Raw genomic sequence first — 23,330 nt, 5'->3', positions numbered from 1 at the left:
TTCCTGCTTTATTTACTCTCTCATATATATAAATCTATATATATATATATATATATAAATCTATATATATATATATAAATCTATATATATATATATATATATAAATCTATATATATATATATAAATCTATATATATATATATAAATCTATATATATATATATAAATCTATATATATATATATAAATCTATATATATATATATATATATAAATCTATATATATAAATCTATATATATATATATATATAAATCTATATATATATATATAAATCTATATATATATATAAATCTACATATATATAAATCTATATATATATATATAAATCTATATATATATATATATAAATCTATATATATATATATATATAAATCTATATATATATATATATATATATATATATAAATCTATATATATATATAAATCTATATATATATATATATATATAAATCTATATATATATATAAATCTATATATATATATAAATCTATATATATATATAAATCTATATATATATATATATATATAAATCTATATATATATCTATATATATATAAATCTATATATATATCTATATATATATATAAATCTATATATATATCTATATATATATATATATATATATAAATCTATATCTATATATATATATATATATATATAAATCTATATCTCTATATAAATCTCTATCTCTATCTATCTATCTATCTATCTATATATTGGCCAGCACATACTGATACCGAAACTACTGCATGAACCTGGCATACAGGTGCACGCTGCTAGGCTGAATATACATAAACAGGCTAATACAGCAGCACACTGCTAGCACAAAGATACAGATAAAACATGAAATGCTATATTGCTACAATGCAAAAAATGCAAAAATGAGATACTTAGCTCACAATTTGGCGGCCAAATAGTTTGGACCATCCCACCATGATAAGGTGACCTCGTTTGGACAGACCCTACACTGTTAAATTTACCCTCTGTGCAATCAGTGTAACAGGCTTGCACGGTCTGAAACTTCCAGCACCTTATACAGCACCTAAAAGAGATTGGTTGGGTGCAGGAGCCAACATGGAGGTAGCCACTCCCCCATATGTATAACACAAACAAGGATAAGTTGGCCAGCACATACTGATACCGAAACTACTGCATGAACCTGACATACAGGTGCACGCTGCTAGGCTGAATATACATAAACAGGAGAATACAGCAGCACAGTGCTAGCACAAAGATACAGATAAAACATGAAATGTTATATTGCTACAATGCAAAAAATGCAAAAATTATGTACTTAGCTCACAATTTGGCGGCCAAATAGTTTGGACCATCCCACCACAATAAGGTGACCTCATTGGGATGGACCCTACACTGTGAATATGCCTCTGTAAAATCAGTTTAACAGGCTTGCAAGGTCTGAAACATCCAGCACCTTCAGACCTTGTAAGCCTGTTAAACTGATTGCACAGAGGCATATTCACATGTTTTATCTGTATCTTTGTACTAGCAGTGTGCTGCTGTATTCTCCTGTTTATGTATATTGAGCCTAGCAGCGTGCACCTGTATGCCAGGTCCATGCAGTAGTTTTGGTATCAGTATGTGCTGGCCAACTTATCGTTGTTTGTGTTATACATATGGGGGAGTGGCTACCTCCATGTTGCTCCTGCACCCCACCCATCTCTATTAGGTGCTGTATAAGGTGCTGGATGTTTCAGACCTTGCAAGCCTGTTAAACTGATTGCACAGAGGCATATTCACAGTGTAGGGATCACCTTATCGTGGTGGGATGGTCCAAACTATTTGGCCACCAAATTGTGAGATAAGTACCTAATTTTTGCATTTTTTGCATTGTAGCAATATAGCATTTCATGTTTTATCTTTGTGCTAGCAGTGTGCTGCTGTATTCTCCTGTTATATATATATATATATATATATATATTATGTTTATATGTCATAGCATTTGCTGTTGTATTGTGTCTTTGTGTTGCAGCCATGCATTTCTTTATGTCATTTGAAGGTGCAGAACAACTTTGTTTTTTGTTAAGTTCAATGGAACTCAGTTGGATTACTACTGTAAAAAAAGTAAATGTACAAGAGTGGCACAGTTTATTGAAAAATAGTATACCTTTTTGTCTTATCCCAGACAACTTTGAATGATAGTTAGGAAGAACATGCCTGAGGACAGGTGAAGACATAGGAGATTAATCAAAACCCGTGCAGAGGAACAATGGACAAGTTGCCCATAGCACTTACTAATATTGTAGCTTTCATTTTTTAGAGGCCTTTTTAAAAATGAAAGAAACGATCTAATAAGTTGCAAAGGGCAACTTCTCCGCTGTTCCTCTGCACAGGTTTTGATAAATCTCGAGGCCTTATCATAGTAAGTAGAAGCAGTATTACAAAACAAGTTTTTCCTTACAGCTTTGTTAGAGGGGGTGCAAAAGTTGTCAGGTTGAATAGACTAGCAGATGTTCTACTGCGCCTCTTAAAATGTGTTTCATCATAAGATACTAAAACTAAAATCAAATTTGAAAATGCCATTTAAATTCCAAAATCTGTCATTTCACTGAAAAATATCAGAATTAAAAGTAAATAGTTACCTCTCCTGCCAGCTGCTCAAACATGGATGCCTCTGGACCTTTACCAAACATGTTTGGCATTGGATTTCTCTCCAATCTGTGCAGGTTTGAAAAAAATATATATAAGGCTACATTGCAAAATGTACAAATTCTTTCATTTGTTGTTTGGGAGCAGCCATATTTCCTGTGCTTTCTGCAGAGCAATTCGAGATATACTTTACAGCAAGCCCCATGGACACAGAACAATATGCTAGAAAGGACCTACTGACTTTAATGTGATAATTTTCCAGGCATGCTCTGTGACCTCTGTAAAGGTCATTGTGCAGGGTGGGGAAAACTGTGATCTCTTACCATGACCTATTGTAAATAGGATGGGGTCAGGTCATTCACATACTGGTGCCATGTTTTTATTGTTTTCATGTCTGTGATATTAGTAAGGAAAAGTTTTCAGTAAAAAGTTTTACAAAAAGTGTCAGCCTATTAGCTTAGTGGCCAGAATGAAGACTTCAGGACTTCTGGATTGTTCTAAGATTTAAATAGTAAAATGGAAAATTAGATAAAACCATCACTGAAAACTATAAAAAAAAAAAATATATGTCAAAATGCTGCAGAAGGATGGGCATTCATTGAAAAGGGCTGACAAAAACCTGGGCACCACCATTAAATTCTTAGTCGTGTGGTAACCTGACTTTAAAAAAAAACAAAAAACAACTTTAACTGAATTAGTCTATGGAGTAAAACAGTTGGATCTGGTGGCAAATCAGGGAGTGAAGTGCGTTGCCGTGCACTTCAGCTGGATATTATTCATAATCACAGCAGGTCTCAGGACAAAGAGCTGGTGAAATCTAAGCTTTAAACATGTCCGGACAACATGTCTAGTGTTCGTTTTTATTTTTTTTTAAATATATTTTTTATTGAAAATTTTCAGGTTTACAACCAAAAACAATTACACGCCAGGACTTTACCTGGACAGTGACAGACAGGTGGATACAATTGACATTTAGGTTGAAAGCAATATATAATCAGGTGAGAACAGATAACAACTGTGAACAGCCCAACCTCCCTTCCCCCCCCATGAGTAAGTTAAACGATACCAAATGTAATAAGTCGCCCTAGCCATGAATGTGCTGTATCAGTAATTCAAAAACATCAGTAAGGAAGAGGGAAACGCAGCTTGGCTCAAAGACAAAAAGCAAGCACACCATAAAAATGTAGGGAATTAGTAATCTACCCAAAGACCCAGAGATGGCCCTCGTCAGGTACCATGTCGTGTCCCGAAAAGGCCTCATCACTTTTGCAATTTCATAATCTGTCAAAAATGCTGTAATAAAAGTACGCCATTTGAAAAAAAAAAAAAAAAGCTTTTGCCGATTTTTCTTTTGTCCTACTAAGATCAGTCAGGTCTGAGAAGAGATATTGTTTCATGCGGTCCATAACCTCTAGTGTTCGTTTTAATGACACTAACGCTTATATCATGTTGTAATCTTGTTGGGGAGACAAAGAAACATACCCTCTTGATAACATGTTGTTTTAAAGCCAAGTAGGAAGCTATGGTAAAACAGACAATTCACTGGGATGACAATGGCTGTCAGGATCATACTTTTATACTGTTACATTGCAGCTTATATCATTACCTGGACACAGCTGCGGCAAGGATCCCTATGCTAGTCTCAGCAGGAGGCATTGATGAATGTCCAGGAGGTTGGTTTACAGTCAAATTCAAAGTAATAGATCCTTTTTCAGTGGTGCCAATCCTGCCAAGAAAATCAAATCATGGTTATTTGTGAATTTAAAGGGGTACTCCAGTGGAAAACATTTTTTTTAATCCACTGGTGCCAGAAAGTTAAACAGATTTATAAATTACCGTGTTTATCGGCATATAACACGCATTTTTTATGCTAAAACTTTTAGCCTAAAGTCTATCTGCGTGTTATACGCTGATAGACTGTTTGTGACCCCGCAAAAGCTGCTGCAGTTCAATGATTTAAAGCGGGCGCTTTAAATCATTGAACTGCAGCAGCTTCTGCCTGGCCAGAGTCCCACTGCCACTGCCAGATTCCCTCCCCGTCCCCGATTTTTAGTTACATGTGCCCTGGGGACTGCGGTCCTTCATGCTCCGGCGGCCTCCTGAGCTGTCACTGTGCGCCGCGTAATGACGAATGAAGTCCTCAACATGACGTCACTTGTCAGTCAGTGCGCGGCATACAGTGACAGCTCAGGAGGCCGCCGGAGCATGCATTTAGTTTTTTTTTGTTACTCCGGATGCACAAAATGTTGCACATCTTTTTGCGACTTTTGTGGATACCCATACATTAGCAAACAGTCTTACCTAAGCAACTTTCAGTTTTTAATTTGCAGTGGTTGTGAATTTATGAAGTGCGAATGTCGCACAGAGGCATACTGTCCAACAAAGCTGCCTTTGGAGAGCACTTTTAAAAAGTCGCACCATAACCCGTTAAGGACCCAGCCCATTTTCACTTTAAAGGGGTACTCCGCCCCTAGACATCTTATCCCCTATCCAAAGGATATTGGATAAGATGTCAGATCGCCGCGGTCCCACTGCTGGGGAGCCCTGGGATCCCCGCTGCGGCACCGCGCTCTCATTACAGCACAGAGCGAGTTCGCTCTGTGCGTAATGACAGGCGATAAGGGGGACGGAGCAGCGTGACGTCATGGCTCCGCCCCTTGTGACATCACAGCCCGTCCCCTTGTGGCGACCACCACGCCCCCTCCCATAGACTTGTACTGAAAGGGGCGGGCCGTGACGTCACGAGGGGCGGAGCCGTGACGTAACGATGCTCCGGCCCCTGTACTGCCTGTCATTACGCGCAGAGCGAACTCGCTCTGTGCTGTAATAAGAGCGCAGTGCCGCAGCGGGGATCCCAGGGCTCCCCAGCAGCGGGACCTTGGCGATCTGACATCTTATCTCCTACCCCTTTAAGGACCTGGGCATTTTTTGCACATCTGACCACTGTCACTTTAAGCATTAATAACTCTGAGATGCTTTTACTTTTCATTCTGATTCAGTGATTGTTTTTTCGTGACATATTCTACTTTATGTTAATGGTAAAATTTCGTCAATACTTGCATCATTTCTTGGTGAAAATGTTGCATTATTTTTTTTTTTTTACTTTGAAGCTCTCTGCTTGTAAGGAAAAGGGACATACCAAATAAATTCTATATTGATTCACATATACAATATGTCTTCTTTAACCCCTTAAGGACACATGACGTACTGGAACGTCATGTGTCCGCTCCCGATCCATAACGCGGGGCCACGGCGTGGCCCCGCGTCATAGCGGGTCGGGCCCGGCCCGGCTCCCTATGGGAGCTATAACACTGCAAAAAAAAGTGAATAAATATCATTTAACCCCTTCCCTATTAAAAGTTTGAATCACCCCCCTTTTCCCATAAAAAAAAAAAAGTGTAAATAAAAATAAAAACAAACATATATGGTATCACCGCGTGCGGAAATGTCCGAATTATAAAAATATATCGTTAATTAAACCGCACGGTCAATGGCGTGCGCGCAAAAAAAAATTCCAAAGTCCAAAATAGTGCATTTTTGGTCACTTTTTATATCATGAAAAAATGAATAAAAAGCGATCAATACATCCTATCAATGCAAAAATGGTACAGTTAAAAACTTCAGATCACGGTGCAAAAAATGAGCCCTCATACCGCCCATACGTGGAAAAATAAAAAAGTTATAGGGGTCAGAAATGACAATTTTAAACGTATTAATTTTCCTGCATGTAGTTATGATTTTTTCCAGAAGTACGACAAAATCAAACCTATATAAGTAGGGTATCATTTTAACCGTATGGACCTACAGAATAAATATCAGGTGTCATTTTTACCGAAATATGTACTACGTAGAAACGGAAGCCCCCAAAAGTTACAAAACTGCATTTTTATTTCAATTTTGTCTCACAATGATTTTTTTTCCATTTCACCATAGATTTTTGGGCACAATGGCTGACGTAATTACAAAGTAGAATTGGGGGCGCCAAAAATAAGCCATCATATGGATTTTTAGGTGCAAAATTGAGTTATGATTTTTTAAAAGGCAAGGAGCAAAAAACGAAAATGCAAAAATGGAAAAAACCCCGGTCCTTAAGGGGTTAAGTTTGCATCATAGAGTTGACATGTTTTTACTTTTGGAAGACATCAGAGGGCTTCAAAGTTCAGCAGCAATTTTCCATTATTTATTTTTTTGCGTTTATGTCAGAACCACAGTAAAATCAGCCACCCCTTTGCAAATCACCAATTTAGGCCTCAAATGTACATAGTACGCTCTCACTCCTGAGCCTTGTTGTGCATCCGCAGAGCATTTTACGCCCACATATGGGGTATTTCCGCACTCAGGAGAAATTACGTTAAAATCATAATTTTTTTTTTGTAAAAATAAAAAGTATGGGGCAACACCAGCATGTTAGTGTAAAAATTTTTTTAAAATTACACTAACAGGCTGGTGTAGATGCCAACTTTTCCTTTTCATAAGGGGTAAAAGGAGAAAAAGCCCCCCAAAATGTGTAACGCAATTTCTCCCGAGTACAGAAATACCCTATATGTGGCCCTAAACTGTGTCCTTGAAATACAACAGGGCCCTGAAGTGAGAGAGTCCCATGCGCATATGAGGACTGTATTAGGGTCCTTAAAGGGGTACTCCGCCCCTAGACATCTTATCCCTTATAAGATGTCAGATCACCGGGGTCCCGCTGCTGGGGACCCCCGGGATCGCCGCTGCGGCACCGCGATTTCGCTCTGCGCGTAATGACAGGCAATACAGGGGCCGGAGCATCGTTACGTCACGGCTCCACCCCTTGTGACGTCACAGCCCTCCCCTCAACACAAGTCTATGGGAGGGGGCGTGGCAGTCGTCACGCCCTCACCATAGACTTGCATTAAGGGGGCGGGCCGTGATGTAATGAGGGGAGGAGCCATGATGTCACCCTGCTCCGTCCCCTGTATCGCCCGTCATTACGTTACGTGCAAAGCGAACTCGCTCTGTGCAGTAATAATAGCGCGGTGCTGCAGCGGCGATCCCGGGGGTCCCCAGCAGCGGGACCCCGGCGATCTGACATCTTATCCCCTATCCTTTGGGGACATGCGCGGCAGGTCCCGGTTGCTATCAGCAGCCAGAGACCCGCCGGTAATGGCGCACATTAGCGATCGCGCTGATTAACGCGTGCCATTAACCCCTCAGATGCCGTGATCAATAAAGACCACGGCATCTGCGGGAATGTGGTCACTAAAATGGATGATCGGATCGCCCGCAGCGCATAGCACTGAACAGTATTAGCAATCAAGTGATTACTAAAAATAGTCCCCTATGGGGACTATTAAAGTGTAAAGGAAAAAAATGTTTAAAAAAAAAAAGGAAAAAAAAGGAAAGAAAAAATTTGAAAGATCCCCTCCCTCAATAAAAATGTAAATCGGCACTTTTTCCCATTTTACACCCAGAAAGTGTAAAAAAATAAACATATTTGGTATCACTGCATACGTAAGTGTCCGAACTATCAAGATATAATGTTAACCCCTTAAGGACCAAGCCCATTTTCACCTTAAGGACCAGGCCAATTTTATTTTTGCATTTTCGTTTTTTCCTCCTCGCCTTCTAAAATCCATAACTTTTATATTTCCATCTACAGACCCAAATAAGGGCTTGTTTTTTGCGTGATCAATTGTAATTTGTAATTAAACCTCTTCTTTTACCATAAAATGTACGGCGAACCCAAAAAAATATATTTTTTTAGGGTGGAAATTTTAATGAAAACAACAATTTTGCACATTTTGGAGGGTTTCGTTTTCACACTGTACAATTTACGGTAAAAATGACACGTGTTCTTTATTCTGTGGGTCAATAAGATTAAAATGATACCCATGGCTAAATACTTTTATATTTTTGTACTGCTTAAAAAAACCTTAAAAAAATGGCACCTCCGTCCGCTATTACAGATAATCGGATCCCTTGCGCATTGCCGCAGATGCTGTGATCTGTATTGATCACGGCATCTGAGGGGTTAATGACGGACATCCGAGCGATCGCTGGTAGCAGCCGGAACCTGCCGTATATGACGCAAGCACTGCTCCGATGCATGCGGTCATACACAGGATATAAATGTACATCCTGGTGTGCGAAGTACCGCCAAACCAGGACGTACATTTACGTCCATGATCATTAAGGGATTAATGATCCTGTACGGTAAACTGCGTAAACGTAAAAAAAAAAAAAAAAATCCTAAATTGCTGCTTTTTTATCACATAATATGCCACAAAAAAAAATTTGAATAATAAAGTTTCATATATGCAAATGGGCTATCAAAAAAAAGTATAGATCACTGCGCCAAATATTAGCACTCATACCGCCGCTTATATGGCGGTATATTGTCAAAATAGGGATTTTAACCCCTTAACGACCAAGGACGTAAATTTACGTCCTGCTGCTGCGGTACTTAGTGCACCAGGACGCATATTTACATCCTGTACATGACCGCGAGCATTGGAGCGATGCTCGGATAATGTGCAGCTGGTCCTGGTTGCTGATCGCAGCCAGGGACCACCGATAATTGCCGATGTCTGCCATTAACCCCTCAGATGCCGTGATCAATACAGATCAATACAGACCACGGCGATCCGATCATCCAGAACGGCGCACAGAGGTCCCCTCACCTGCCTCCGTCGCCTTCCACGGGTCTTATGCTCTGGTCTGAGATCGAGCAGACCAGAGCAGAAGATGACCGATAACACTGATCAGTGCTATGCCCTATGTATAGCACTGAACAGTATTAGCAATCAAAGGATTGCTATAGGTAGTCCCCTATGGGTATAAAAACTACAGATCACGGCACATAAGATTACCCTCATACATCTCTGTATATGGGAAAATTGGAGTTATAGGGGTCAGATGGGGGGGCTTGCCTCGGGTGTAAAAAGGAGCTAGCTACAGCTCTTCCGCCGCTAATAGTCTGGCATGCTGCAATCACCGTGGCCGCTATTAAACCATTACATCACCGCTGTCAAAGTTGACAGCAGTGTCTAAAGGGATCTTATATCCATCCCTGGTGGTCTAGTGGGGTGGATCGTACTATTTTGGTTGAAATTATTTCATCTACCAGGACAAGTGTATTTTCTTGAGGGGCAAGTAGATTGTGTTCCGCTTTAGTCCCTTAGACAAGTAGTTTTTTAAAAAAAATTCCACACACCTGTACCCCATGTTAGGTCGTAAAATGCTCTGCGGGCGAACTACAATGCTCAGAAGAGAAGGAGTCACATTTGGCTTTTGGAAAGCAAATTTTGCTGAAATGGTGTTTGGGGGGCATGTCGCATTTAGGAAGCACCTAGGGTGCCAGAACAGCAAAAATACCCACATGGCATACTATTTTGGAAACTACACCCCTCAAGAAATGTAATAAGGGGTACAGTGAGCCTTAACACCGCACAGGTATTTCACGACTTTTTGTATGTGTAAATGAAAAAAAAATAATTTCACTAAAATGCTGGTTTTTCCCCAAATTTTACAAGGGGTAATAGTAGAAAATTACCCCCAAAATTTGTAACCCCATTTCTTCTGAGTATGGACATACCCCATGTGTGGACGTCAAGTGCTCTGCGGTCGAACTACAATGCTCAGAAGAGGAGGAGTGCCATTGAGCTTTTGAAGAGTGAATTTGTTTGGAATGGAAGTCAGGGGCCATGCGCGTTTACAAAGCCCCCCGTGGTGCTAGAACAGTGGACCCCCCCACATGTGACCCCATTTTGTAAACTACACCCCTCACAGAATTTAATAAGGGGTGCAGTGAGCATTTACACCCCACTGGCGTTTGACAGATCTTTGGAACAGTGGGATGAGCAAATGAAAAATTTAATTTGCTGTTCTGGTACCATGGGGGCTTTGTAAACACATGTGGCCTTCAATTACGGACAAATTTTCTCTTCAAAATCCCAATGGCGCTCCTTCTCTTCTGAGCATTGTAGTTCGCCCGCAGAGGAATTTACATCCACATATGGGGTATGTTCTTACTCAGAAGAGATGGGGCTACAAATTTTGGGGGGCTTTTTTCCTATTTTCCCTTGTGAAAATGAAAAATTTAGGGTAACACCAGCATTTTAGTGAAAAAAAATGTATTTCTTCATTTTCCCATCCAACTTTAATGAATATTCGTCAAAAACCTGTGGGGTGTTAAGGCTCACTATACCCCTTGTTACATTCCGTGAGGGGTGTAGTTTCCAAAATGGGGTCACATGTCGGTATTTATTTTTTTGCGTTTATGTCAGAACCGCTGTAAAATCAGCCACCCCTGTGCAAATCACCAATTTAGGCCTCAGATGTACATGGTGCGCTCTCACTCCTGAGCCTTGTTGTGCGCCCCCGAGCATTTTACGCCCACATATGGAGAAATTGCGTAACAAATTTTGGGGGTCTTTTTTTCCTTTTACCTCTTATTAAGAAGTATGGGGCAACACCAGCATGTCAGTGTAAAATATATTTTTTTTTACACTAACAGGCTGGTGTAGACCCCAACTTTTCTTTTTCATAAGGGGTAAAAGGAGAAAAAGCCCCCAAAATTTGTAGTAAAATTTCTCTCGAGTACGGGAATACCCCACATATGGCACTAAACTGTTTCCTTGAAATACAACAGGGCTCTGAAGTGAGAGAGCGCCATGCGCATTTGAGGACTAAATTAGGGATTGCATAGGGGTGGACATAGCGGTATTCTACGCCAGTGATTCCCAAACAGGGTGCCTCCAGCTGTTGCTAAACTCCCAGCATGCCTGGACAGTCAGTGGCTGTCTGGAAATGCTGGGAGTTGTTGTTTTGCAACAGCTTGAGGCTCCGTTTTGTAAACACTGCCGTACAATACATTTTTCATTTTTATTGGGGGGGGGGGGGGGGGGGGAACAGTGTAAGGGGGTGTATATGTTGTTTTTCACCCTTTATTTTGTGTTAGTGTAGTGTAGTGTTTTTACAGTACGGTTTACAGTAAGCTTACTGCTAGGAGTATGCGCTGCGGCAAAACATTTGCAGCAGCTCATACTTAAAGCAGGAAACTTACTGTAAACCTGCCCGTGTGAATGTACCCTGTACGTTCACATGGGAAGGGGGGGGGGGGGGGGCAAACCTCCAGCTGTTTCACAACTACAACTACAAGCATGTACTAACATACCGTGCATGCTGGGAGTTGGAGTTAGGTTCTGTTACCTAACTCAGTATTTTCCAACCAGTTTGCCTCCTGCTGTTGCAAAACTACAACTCCCAGCATGTACTGATCACCGAAGGGCATGCTGGGAGATGTAGTTATGCAACAGCTGGAGGTACGCAACAACAACTTCCAGCATGCAGAGACAGCTGTTTGCTGTTTGGGCATGTTGGGAGTTGCAAACTGTGGCAAATCTCCAAACTGTGGCCCTCCAGCTGTTGCAAAACTACAAATCCTTGCATGCCCAAACAGCTGTCTGGGCATGCTGGGAGTTGTAGTTTTGCAACATATGGAGGGTTACAGTTTAGAGACCACTGTATGGTGGTCTCAAACTGTGCCCTCCAGATGTTGCTAGGTCGCACGACATTGCCAGACTCCGATCTCCTTTACCGATCGTCGCCCGCAGCCCCGCCCGCGGGGTAAGTGGATCTTTGGCGCCGGTCCTCTGTCGTTTCCCCATTCTGCCCCGCCTATTGTGGGTGGGCAGAACGGGGAAACCGAAAGCAAAGCCCCCCGCCCCCGATCTGCTATTGGTGGTCGCGTCTAGACCACCAATAGCAGGGATAGGAGGGGTGGCACCTCTGCCACCTCACTCCTATGCCTTCAGGAGGATCGTGGGAGTCTTGGACAACCGCGATCCCCCTTATTTTCCGGGTCACCATAGACCCGTAATCGGCGCAAATCGCAAGTGTGAATTCACTTGCGATGTGTCGCCGATCGCCGACATGGGGGGGTCTGATGACCCCCCTGGGCATTTGCGCGGGGTGCCTGCTGATAGATATCAGCAGTCACCCCCGTCCGGTCCCCGCCCGGCAGGGACCAAAATTCCCACGGGCGTACAGGTACGCCCTTGGTCCTTAAAGGAGTAGTCCAGTGGTGAACAACTTATCCCCTATCCTAAGGCCCCCCGCGATCTCCTGTACGGGGCCCAGACAGCCCGCGGGAAGGGGGCGTGTCGACCTCCGCACGAAGCGGCGGCCGACACGCCCCCTCAATACAACTCTATGGCAGAGCCGAAGCGCTGCCTTCGGCAATCTCCGGCTCTGCCATAGAGATGTATTGAGGCGGCGTGTCAGCCTCCGCTTCGTGCGGAGGTCGACACCCGCTATCTGGCCAGAGAGCCTGGCCCCCGTACAGAGAGATCGCAGAAGGCCCCAGCGGTCGGACCCCCCGCGATCTCAAACTTATCCCCTATCCTTAGGATAGGGGATAAGTTTTTCACCACTGGACTACCTCTTTAAGTACCAGGGAGCAAAGGCGTACCTGTACGCCCTTGGTCCTTAAGGGGTTAAAGGACAACTGTAGTGGAACACTTTTATATATGCCCGTGCCTCAAAAATAAACAAAATAAACTCATACATACCTTCCTACAAGCCCCCGTTGGTCCGGCACAGGGCTCACAGTCCGGCAGTGCTGACGTCATTCCACTTCCCGGGGACGGGGACGCCGCAGAGCCGTTGGCGTATCACCGGCCGTAGCGATGTCCCGCCCTGGTGGGCGAAAGGCTGAGTCCACTGTCATGTAAGGAGCTCTGGCCGGCTTCTTACATGACAGTGGGCTCAGCCTATGACCGTCCGGGGTGGGACATCGCTACGGCCGGTGATACGCCAACGGCTCTGCGGCGTCCCCAGGATGTGGAATGACGTCAGCACTGCCGGACCGTGAGGCCTGTGCTGGACCAACGGGGGTTCGTAGGAAGGTATGAGTTTATTTTGTTTATTTTTGAGGCCCGGGCACAGGCATATATAAAAAAGTGTTCCACTACAGTTGTCCTTTAAGGGGTTAAATGCATTTGGTTAAAAGGTTTGAGATTTTTTTAAAGCGGTACAATAATAGAAAAGTATTCAATTATGGGTATTATTTTAATCGTATTGCCTCACAGAATAAAGAAAACATGTCATTGTTACCGTAAATTGTTACCGTAAATTCCTGTCCAGTGGAAAATTTGACCAGTTGCACATAGCAACCAATATCACTTTCACCTTTCAGAGGCCTTTTCAAAAATGAAAGAAGCAATCTGATTGATTGGTTGCTATGGGCAACTCAGCAATTTTTCCTCTGGACAGGTGTTAATAAATCTCCCTCATTGTTTTTATGTATTTACAACCTATATTTCTCTTAGAATTACCTTTATTTACTTGCTCACTGTCTTCTCTGTTTCTTCAGAGGGAGGGGGCGTGTCCCTCTCGTTCCCTCACTGTGTTTACTCCTCCCCCTCCCTCAGTCTGCTCTGACTCACTGATCTCTGGAGGGAGGCAAATGAAAACTACAGCTCCCAGCATGCCCAAACATCCTTTGGCTGACCAGGCATGCTTGGAGTCGTAGTTTTAAAACAGCTGGAGGTAGTTTGGATAACACTAGGTTAGGGAGAGAACATCTAGATAAATGTGAGTAGAGTGGTCAGCACAGTGGCTCAGTGGTTAGCACTGTCTTGCAGGGCTGGGGTCCTGGGTTAAAATTCCACCAAGGACAACATCTGCAAAGAGTTTGTATGTTCTCTCCGTGTTTGCGTGGGTTTCCTCTGAGTACTCCAGTTTCCTCCCACACTTCAAAAACATACTGATAGGTTTAGATTGTGCGGCCCAATGAGGACAGGGACCAATTTGAGTGTACAGTGCTGCGGAATCTGTATGCACTATATAAATAAAAGAAAAATAAAAGTGGTTGAACCAGAATTTGGTACTGATTTGTCACTTGTGTGAAAAGAGCTGCTCAGAGCACTGTGAGGCACAGGAGGAAACCGCTGAATGGCTGTTACTAGCTCTGAGCAGTGCCGTCAGTATATCACTAAAGTCCTGCACTGCCTGTAACAGCCAATCAGCTGTTTTCTCCTGTGCCAAACTCTGCAGCCAGAACAATAGCCAATAGAAAACCTTACAGAAATATATAGTTGTGTCCCTTGAGGTGACGCTCCTTGCACTGATTCTGTAGATCCATACGAGCTCACACAGGTAGACAAACTGGGAGCAAGCATAGCAGAGGCTAGTTCTGCCTGCAGCCTTGTCAATCAGTTATCTTGTGTCAATGACTTTTTCATGACACCTTGAAATGCTGATGCTGCTGCAGGACTCGTCAGTGTGTAAGGAGGTATGGGGACCCCTAGTGGCCTGATTTTCAAAGGCAGTTTTCTTTAAAACGTGAACAAATGTGAAGTATATTAGAAAAGCTATTGTTTTGCCAAATTGTACAACAATTACAAAGTTTTTGTATCTTTCAGAGCACATTTAATGGAGTACTCCAGCGAAGGTTTAACAGGAAAGGGAATAAGTGGCTGATCGCGTGGCGGGGGGGGGGGGGGGGGGTTTGGAGGTCTGACCAGCGGGACAGCACACAGGCTCGCTCAACGACGTTACGTGCTGGATTCATTTCTATTGAAGCACTGTTGATGCTGTGCTCTGGTCTTTTTGGTGCTCTCATAGAAATGAATGGAGTGCGTGCCGTCTGCAGCATGCACTTCTCACTGAGTGCCGGGTTCCGTCCCAGAGATCAACTACTTATCCTGTGGATAGGGGATAAGTTAATTTTTGCCACACTTTAAGAGGGTAGTCCATAAATGTCTCTTATATGTGGGTGCCACCTCTGAAACCAGCGGCTATATTGGGATCTCCTCAGCCCCCTCTGGCCTGCTTGTGATCTTCACTCTCTATGATCCTTGTATGTATACTGGTGTGCATTACAGACATTCTTCCACTGTTGACCTCATGGCTAAGCTAGCAATAGCTGCACGATTATTATGCCAAAGCCAGAAAGTTATGTTATGGTGAGAAAACGGATAGACTACAACTACATGCACTTTCCTGAGCTGGAAAGAAATTAATATTATAAAAGTATTAAGAATAAGGTAATTTTCATGTCTAACATTATATTCAGCATGAAATCAGGAGTTAATATTTACTAGAAGCTTATCTATGTAAAATAATGATTAGATCTTAACTTGACATTCTCCTTGAGATTTTATAATGTCAAAGTCCAAAAATGATGAAGAGTAAACTTAACTGTGTGCAAGTCTGTTAGCTGAAACAAGAAGGGTTGTTGTTACAAAAACCTTGGAGTAAAAGGACTAAATAAGAACCATAACAGACATAACCATAACTTACAGAGCCACGGGCCTTTTTACTCCTTGAATGACCCCATCCAGAACTGCCAAGCCTTCATCCACCACAAACAACAACTTCACTCCAAGAGACTGTAGTTTCTCCACAATTTTCATGGCTCCTTTGTGTCCAGATACCTGAAACCAAATGCAGAAGGACATAAAAAGGGTAAATAAATAAATAAAAGCATTTCTTAATCCATAATTACTAAAACATCCATAAGCAAAATACATATATTTAAAAGACATAGCTACACAGTTTATAAGGTTGAAACAAGACCAGAATCCATCGAGTTCAACCCATATCTCAATTGTCTTTTTCCAGAGGAATGCAAAAATGAGGCTGAAGCCAATTGCCCCCCCCCCCCCCATACTAGGGGAAGCATTACTTCCTGACTCCAAATATGGCAATTAGAATAAATCTCTGGATCCACATTCTGTCCCTATAAATCTAGTATCTGTAGCCTGTAATGTTATTACTCTCCAGAAATGTATCCAGGCCCCTTTTGAGTTCACATCTATGGCTCTTTTAATGCACCCCATGATTTTATTTGCCTTGGCAGCAGCTGTCCGACAATGGCTTCTACAATGAAATTTACAGCATTATGCCAACCTGGAATTTCTCTCCCCATGTACATAACTTTACATTTATCCATGTTGAACCTCATCTGCCACACACTACCTCATCCAGATCTATTTGTAATAGTGCATTCTCCTCTAATTTGTTAACCACTTTGCAGAGTTTAGTGTCATCTGCAAAGATTGATATTTTACTATATAATCCCTCTACAAGGTCATTAATCCATATATTAAATAGAAAAGGAAACAAAAACTAGTGGTACCCCTCACATTATCCCCAGCCCAAGTATTCTCATTTATTGTAGCAACTTTTTATGTGGCACCGTATCAAATGCCGACATCCTCATAAAAACTGATCAGGTTAGTTTAACAGGACTGATCCTTTCTAAACCCATGCTGATATGGGATCATCCATTTATTTTCAATGAGATACTCGGAAAAAAAGATCTATTTTTGAATACTGGTACCACATTTGCTATGTGTCAGTACTGGGGAACATACTCTGTCACTATTGAGTCCTTGAATATTAACCTTGAATAATAGAGTCCTTGAATATTAAACTATGCATACGCCCTGCCTCCTGAGTCCTTACGTATGGGTACGTATGGGTACGCCCGTGGGAATTCCGGTCCCCGCCGCTAGCTGGTCGGGAACCGGACCGGGATGCCCGCTGAAAATCATTCAGCAGGCATCCTGGCACATCGCCGAGGGGGTCCTGAGACCGGGGTCCCCAGACCGGCGATTTTCAGCAATTCCGGGTCATACGGGACTCCGGTTGACCCGGAAAATAAGGGTGTTGTCCAAGTTTCCCTGAAAAGGATAGGAAGGAGTGAGGTGGCAGGGGTGCAACCCCTCTTTATCCCTGCAATTGGTCGGTCAGATCGGGGGCAGAGGAGGTTAATGTTTGGTTCCCCCGTTCTGCCCACCGACAGTAATCCGGGCAGAACGGGGGAACTGTAGCATGACCAGCGGCGGCGGTGGAGGTCCCTTACGGTGACAGTTTTACAATCTGAGGCTTACATACCATTTTTATTAGCTTTATTTTCAGCTGTCTTTATGTTTACAGATTTTTTAAAAATTTTTTTTACTTCTGGTCAGTTTTCTCAGCAGCTTACAGCTCAAATAAGGCTTTAAGCTGGTGTGTTAACATAGCCTATATGTGGAAATTATATATTGTGGTTTTTTTTTATTAGCAAATGCATTTCCTGTCCAAAGTCTTGAATTTCCTCTCTTTGTGTAATGTTAACTTAGGAGGATTACTTAAAGGGGTTGTCCAGGAATCGAAAAATGGACCTATTTTCTTTTAAAAACCGTTCCCTGTCTGTCTCCACTTTGGATGTGGTATTACAACTTGGCTCCATTCACTTCAATGGAACTGAGCTGCAGAACCACACCCAACCTGGAGACAGACAGGGAGCAGTCTTTGAAAGAAATTATCTCTGTTTTTCGATTCCTGGACAACCCCTTTAAATGGGCACTGTCAGATACAAAAACTTTTATATGTTGTACATCTTATCAAAACATTAACCTTTCGAATATACTTCATAAGAAAATTGTATTTCCTTTTTATAGAAATCATGGCTTATAAAATCATGGCTTTGTCCAAGCTGAAGCACAGGCATGGACAAAGTCTAGTAAGTGAGGGTGGGCTACCACTACTCTGTGCTCTCTCCTGTCTGTCTTATAGGACTCCTCTGTGCTCTCTCCTGTCTGTCTGATAGGACTCCTCTGTGCTCTCTCCTGTCTGTCTGAGGCTGGGTTCACACTACGGTTTGTCATTATGGTTTCCGTATACGGCTGGGAGGAGGGGTGGGCGGGGCTTAATCGCGGCGCCCGAACTCAGCCGTATTCGGGAACTATAGTTAATGTATTTCTATGAGCCGACCGGAGTGAACCGCAGTCTCCGGTTGGCTGCTTTTTCGGCCGTATGCGGTTTCCCGACCACGTTTTTGCCTGCGGTCGGGAAACCGCATACGGCCGAAAAAGCAGCCGACCGGAGGCTGCGGTTCACTTCGGTCGGCTCATAGAAATACATTAACTACGGTTCCCGAATACGGCTGAGTGCGGGCGCCGCGATTAAGCCTCGCCCACCCCTCCTCCCAGCCGTATACGGGAACCGTAATGACAAACCGTAGTGTGAACCCAGCCTGATAGGACTCCTCTGTGCTCTCACCTGTCTGTCTGATAGGACTCCTCTGTGCTCTCTCCTGTCTGTCTGATAGGACTCCTCTGTGCTCTCTCCTGTCTGATAGGGAGACTCCAGCTGTTGCTAAACTACAACTCCCAGCATGTCCAGACAACCAAAGGCTGTCTGGGCATGCTGGGAGTTTTAGTTTTGCAACAATTGGAGGCTCTCTGTTTGTGAAAACATTGCATTATGGGCGCTTTCCCCAGCGGACAGCGCCAAAAATGTTCTAACTCATTTTTTGTGTTTCTTTATTCTTCTCGTTTCAGATCCGTGTATGCAGAGGATTACGGCGGATTCGGTGGATTACGGAGGATGAACTGGATTTTTTTTTTATTTTAATAAAATGGTTAACGAGGGCTGTGGGGGGGGGGGGGAGTGTTTTTTAAAATAATTTTTCTTTTTTTTTTTATTGAATTTTCAGGCTTAGTAGTGAAAGCCGGTCTTGTTGACAGAATCAATTACTAAGCCAGAGCTTAGCGTTAGCCCCAAAAACAGCTAGCGCTAACCCCCAATTATTACCCCGATACCCACCGCCACAGGGGTGCCAGGAAGAGCCGGTACCAACAGGCCCGGAGCATCAAAAATGGCGCTCCTGGGCCTAGGCGGTAACAGGCTGGCGTTATTTAGGCTGGGGAGGGCCAGTAACAATGGTCCTCGCCCACCCTGGTAACGGTGCTGTTGCTGTTTGGTTGGTATCTGTCTGAGAATATAAATATGGGGAACCCTATGTGTTTATTTTATTTATTTATTTAAAAAAAAAAAAATTGGGTTCCCCGTCTTTTTATTTTCAGCCAGATACAAACCAAGCAGCAACAGCCTGACGTTTACCAGGGTGGGCGAGCACCATTGTTACTGGCCCTCCCCAGCCTAAATAACGCCAGCCTGTTAGCGCCTAGGCCCAGGAGCACATTTTTGATGCTCCAGGCCTGTTGGTACCGGCTCTTCCCGACACCCCTGTGGCGGTGGGTACCGGGGTAATAATTGGCAGTTAGAACTAGCTGTTTTTGGGGCTAACGCTAATCCCCGGCTTAGTAATGGATTCTGTCTATTAGACAGCCTCCATTATTAAGCCTGAAAATTCTATAAAAAAAAAACGATGACACAATAGAAACATTTTATTTTAAAAAACACTCCCCCACAGCCCTGGTTAATTATTTTATTAAAAAGGAAAAAAAATCTGGTTCATCCACCGTAATCCATCGAATCCGCCGTAATCCTCTGCATTCACGGATCTGAAACGAGAAGAAAATAAATAAATAAATAAAAATATTGGTTAGTACATTTTTGGCGCTGTCCGCTGGGGATAGTGCCCATATTGCAATATCTTCCCAAACAGGGAACCTCTAATTGTCGCAAAACTACAACTCCCAGCATGCCCAGACAGCCTTTGGCTGTCTGGGCATGCTGGGAGTTGTAGTTTAGCAACAGCTGGAGTCTCCCTATCTGGGAAGACACTGCCAGAAGGGTCTGTTCACATTATAAAAAGCAGACAATGTGAACAGAGCCTAGCTCCCGTATGTAGCTCCGCCCCCTAATTACATCATCACTAGGGGGCAGAGCTACACTGACCCAGCCGGTACTGGAGGGAAGTAAGTGGACTTTGTCTTCTGTATACACTATATACAGCTATCTATAGATAGCTGTATATATAGTGTATACCACCCAAAGGGTTAACCTACACTGTCCATCAGTGTAAATTAACTCTTTCCTTGCTGAGCTGGCACATAGCGCACAGCTCAGCAAGGGGTTAAGTGAGCCAGCAATGTGTATACTGTATACACATTGAAGGCTCAATGTAAGTTCTTGCTGGGCAGTAGATATAGGACATATATCTACTGCTCAGCATCAGCTGTTCTCCCGGCTCTGTAGCGGTGGGCACAGCTGATCCCGACATTCACTTCAGGAGGATCGCAGCGGGTGTCAGGAGGATTGACATCCGCTGTGATCTGTACCTTACTGCAGGTACTACGGCTCCCAACATGGAGCACACTCTGTTCAATGCTGGGAGCTGTAGTACCTGCATTAATAGACAGATCGCAGCGAGTGTAACTCCTGACACCCGCTGTGATCCTCCTGTATAATGTATAGATGCAGTCACTCTTCTATGGTCCCCTGCACTGACGTATATATACACCAATTAATATTTCCCACAGAGTTGTGATTGGCTGGAACCATCTGGCCATTTACAGCTCTCAGTGGGAAATATGAATAGGTGTATATATATGGCAGAGCAGGGGACCATAGAAGAGCGGCCGGCCGCATCTATACATTAATACAGGAGGATCACAACAGACCCCGACGATCTGTTAATTAGTACAGGTACTACTACTCGTATCATGGAACAGTGTGTTCCATGCTGGGAGTAGTAGTACTACCTAAAAAAAAAATTTAAAGTGAAAGACACACACACACACTACATTTTTATTATTCTCGGCTATATTTTTAGTGTCCTGCCCGCCAACATAAATTGATCCCTGTTTAAAAATTAATTAAAATTTTGTTATAAAAAAGATGAATTTAACTAAATACTATTTTTTCGATCACTACTGTAGCTTTTTTTAAATTATTTTCTTTTAATGGTACCCTACGAAATTTTAATTAAAAAAAGGTATCTCCATCACTTTTTTGGATCGCTTAAGTCCAAATAAGAATAAAAACCGCCTGAAAAAACGGCAAAGTTAAAACCCACATGGCGTTTTTCTTGCCGTTTTTTCACTCCCATAGACTTCTATGGGAGGAAAACGCCAAGATTTTCCCGATAAAACGCCAAAGTCTTGACAAGAGGACGTTTTTTTAAAAACTGCCAAGGAGCCCAAAAAAGCCAAACTGAAAAACGGCAAGTGGATTTGGCATTTTGCAGTTTCCTATTAACTTGCAGCTAACATCTGGCCGCAGCGTTTCTGCCACAAAAAAAAACAAGTGGAAACCTAGCCTTATAGTTTATCTCAATGTCAGTTTATCTCCTGATTTTGCTTAAAAATACTGATTAAAATACTACATAAGTCCAGTCCGATAAGTGAATTCACACAGTGTATAAGCTGCAGGTCAGCAATTTTCTCTGCATAGAATTTGCTTTAAAAACTGTGGATTTGAAGCTAAGAATTCTATTTGGGATTTTATGTAGCAGATTCTATGCTGTGTCAAATGAGTGAAAAAAATGTCATAAAGTAAATATTAAAACTTGCCAATTACACACTGCGGATTTACTTGTGTTAAATCGTCGATGTATACACTCAATGGGAACATACCCTAATGGTTGTGCACATGTATATTACCTATGTGCATACGAGTCTGGGACAGATTCTATTATGGTAATCTGCCCTGAAAACATAAAGCAGGGCAGATTACCCTAGAGTGGATCAATTTCATATGATTTACAAAACAGATTACTGTGTGAAAGCTGTGCAAGCGTTTGCTGTCTGCCATTTACCTCCTCATCGTGTCCTAATCCAATATAGAATGATCGTTTGGGTTGGTACCCTCTTTTTAGCAGTAATTCAAGAGCTTGTAGAACTCCCTGTAGAATATACAACACAGAGACAGAAATTACCACATTTTTATAAATACAATTTTTACTAAGGTTCTGCAAATACAAAAAGGCTAAGGCAAAAAGGGGGAATAGGAACAAGGGAGATACCAAATATTAAAGCATTATTGTCATTTTTGCAAACTTCTGACATGTCAAATATTTTATTCCCACAAAGGTAGTGCGTTTCACTCTCTGACTGATGCACTCCAAAGACTATGAATGCAGAGGGTCTTAGGACTCCCCCAAATGGGGAGATTTATTAAAATCTGTGCAGAGGAAAAGTTGAGCAGTTGCCTATAGCAACCAGATTGCTTCTTTTATTTTTCAGAGGCCTTTTTAAAAATAAAAGCAGTTTTAATGGTTGCTATAAGCAACTGGTTAATTCTTCCTCTACACAGGTTTTAATGAATATCCCTCAATGTGTATACCCTCTGTAAAATTAAAGTAAACCAACGTGTTTCTAGCACCAAATGTGCTTAAGGTTACAACCTGGTTGTGTAATCCTCACCACCTAAATAAAATATTAAGCCAATGGTCATTTTAGGATTTTCAGAATGCTATGCTTCACTATATTATCATGAGGAGCTACAATTAGCTGCCTTGATGTTAACACAACAAACTCAGGCTAGGTTCATACTGCCATTATCCCATTTAGGTTCCTTTTGACTACCGTATTTTAATTTTTTTGCATCGAACGGACCCTGAAAAGGTGGAAACACAACTGACACTGCCGGATCCCATTCACTTGGGGTTGGTCGGGTGCCCGGTATTTTACAGGAGTTAGGTGGAGGAAAAAAAAACCCCAGAACATACACAATTTTTTTCTTCGCTCAACTGCTGTCCTTCAGACGGACTCAGCTCCCTCCCTCACGAAGAGCACAATGCCAATGTGAATGAGCCCTTATGTAGGACGCACCATCAGTCAGTCCTTCCTTGAAGGGGTTTTCTTAAAATCAGCTGCATAATAGTTGTAGTTTGTATGTATCACTGCAGAGTTATAAACAATTTACAGCAGACCAAGGAATTGTTGTTGCAGGAGTGGCAGTGGATGTGAAAAGGAGAGTACGGTATGTTTTCTTATTTTTATAGCTGGCAAAGGCCTAAAAAACCCTTTCAGTTTTTCCAGGTTGAACAGCTGTGTCACGATGCCGGCTGGCAGGTA

The 23,330-nt window shown here is 42.4% G+C and overlaps 1 protein-coding gene across 1 annotated transcript in view; it reads right to left on the bottom strand.

Annotated features, from left to right (window-relative positions):
• The window catches only part of PM20D1 (peptidase M20 domain containing 1), an 81,515-nt gene that overhangs the window by 31,815 nt on the left and 26,370 nt on the right, over window positions 1-23,330 (bottom strand). Inside the window, exons 4-7 of the mRNA XM_056558025.1 lie at window positions 22,070-22,156; window positions 15,877-16,010; window positions 4,211-4,330; window positions 2,598-2,673 (exon numbers count right to left, since the gene is read on the bottom strand). Of these exons, the coding sequence (XP_056414000.1) occupies window positions 2,598-2,673; window positions 4,211-4,330; window positions 15,877-16,010; window positions 22,070-22,156 (417 nt within the window). The remainder of the gene's footprint in view (window positions 1-2,597; window positions 2,674-4,210; window positions 4,331-15,876; window positions 16,011-22,069; window positions 22,157-23,330) is intronic.

The sequence above is a fragment of the Hyla sarda genome, chromosome 2 (assembly GCF_029499605.1).
Source record: "Hyla sarda isolate aHylSar1 chromosome 2, aHylSar1.hap1, whole genome shotgun sequence".
Lineage (NCBI taxonomy): Eukaryota > Metazoa > Chordata > Amphibia > Anura > Hylidae > Hyla > Hyla sarda.
This window is presented reverse-complemented; position numbering and strand designations above follow the sequence as displayed.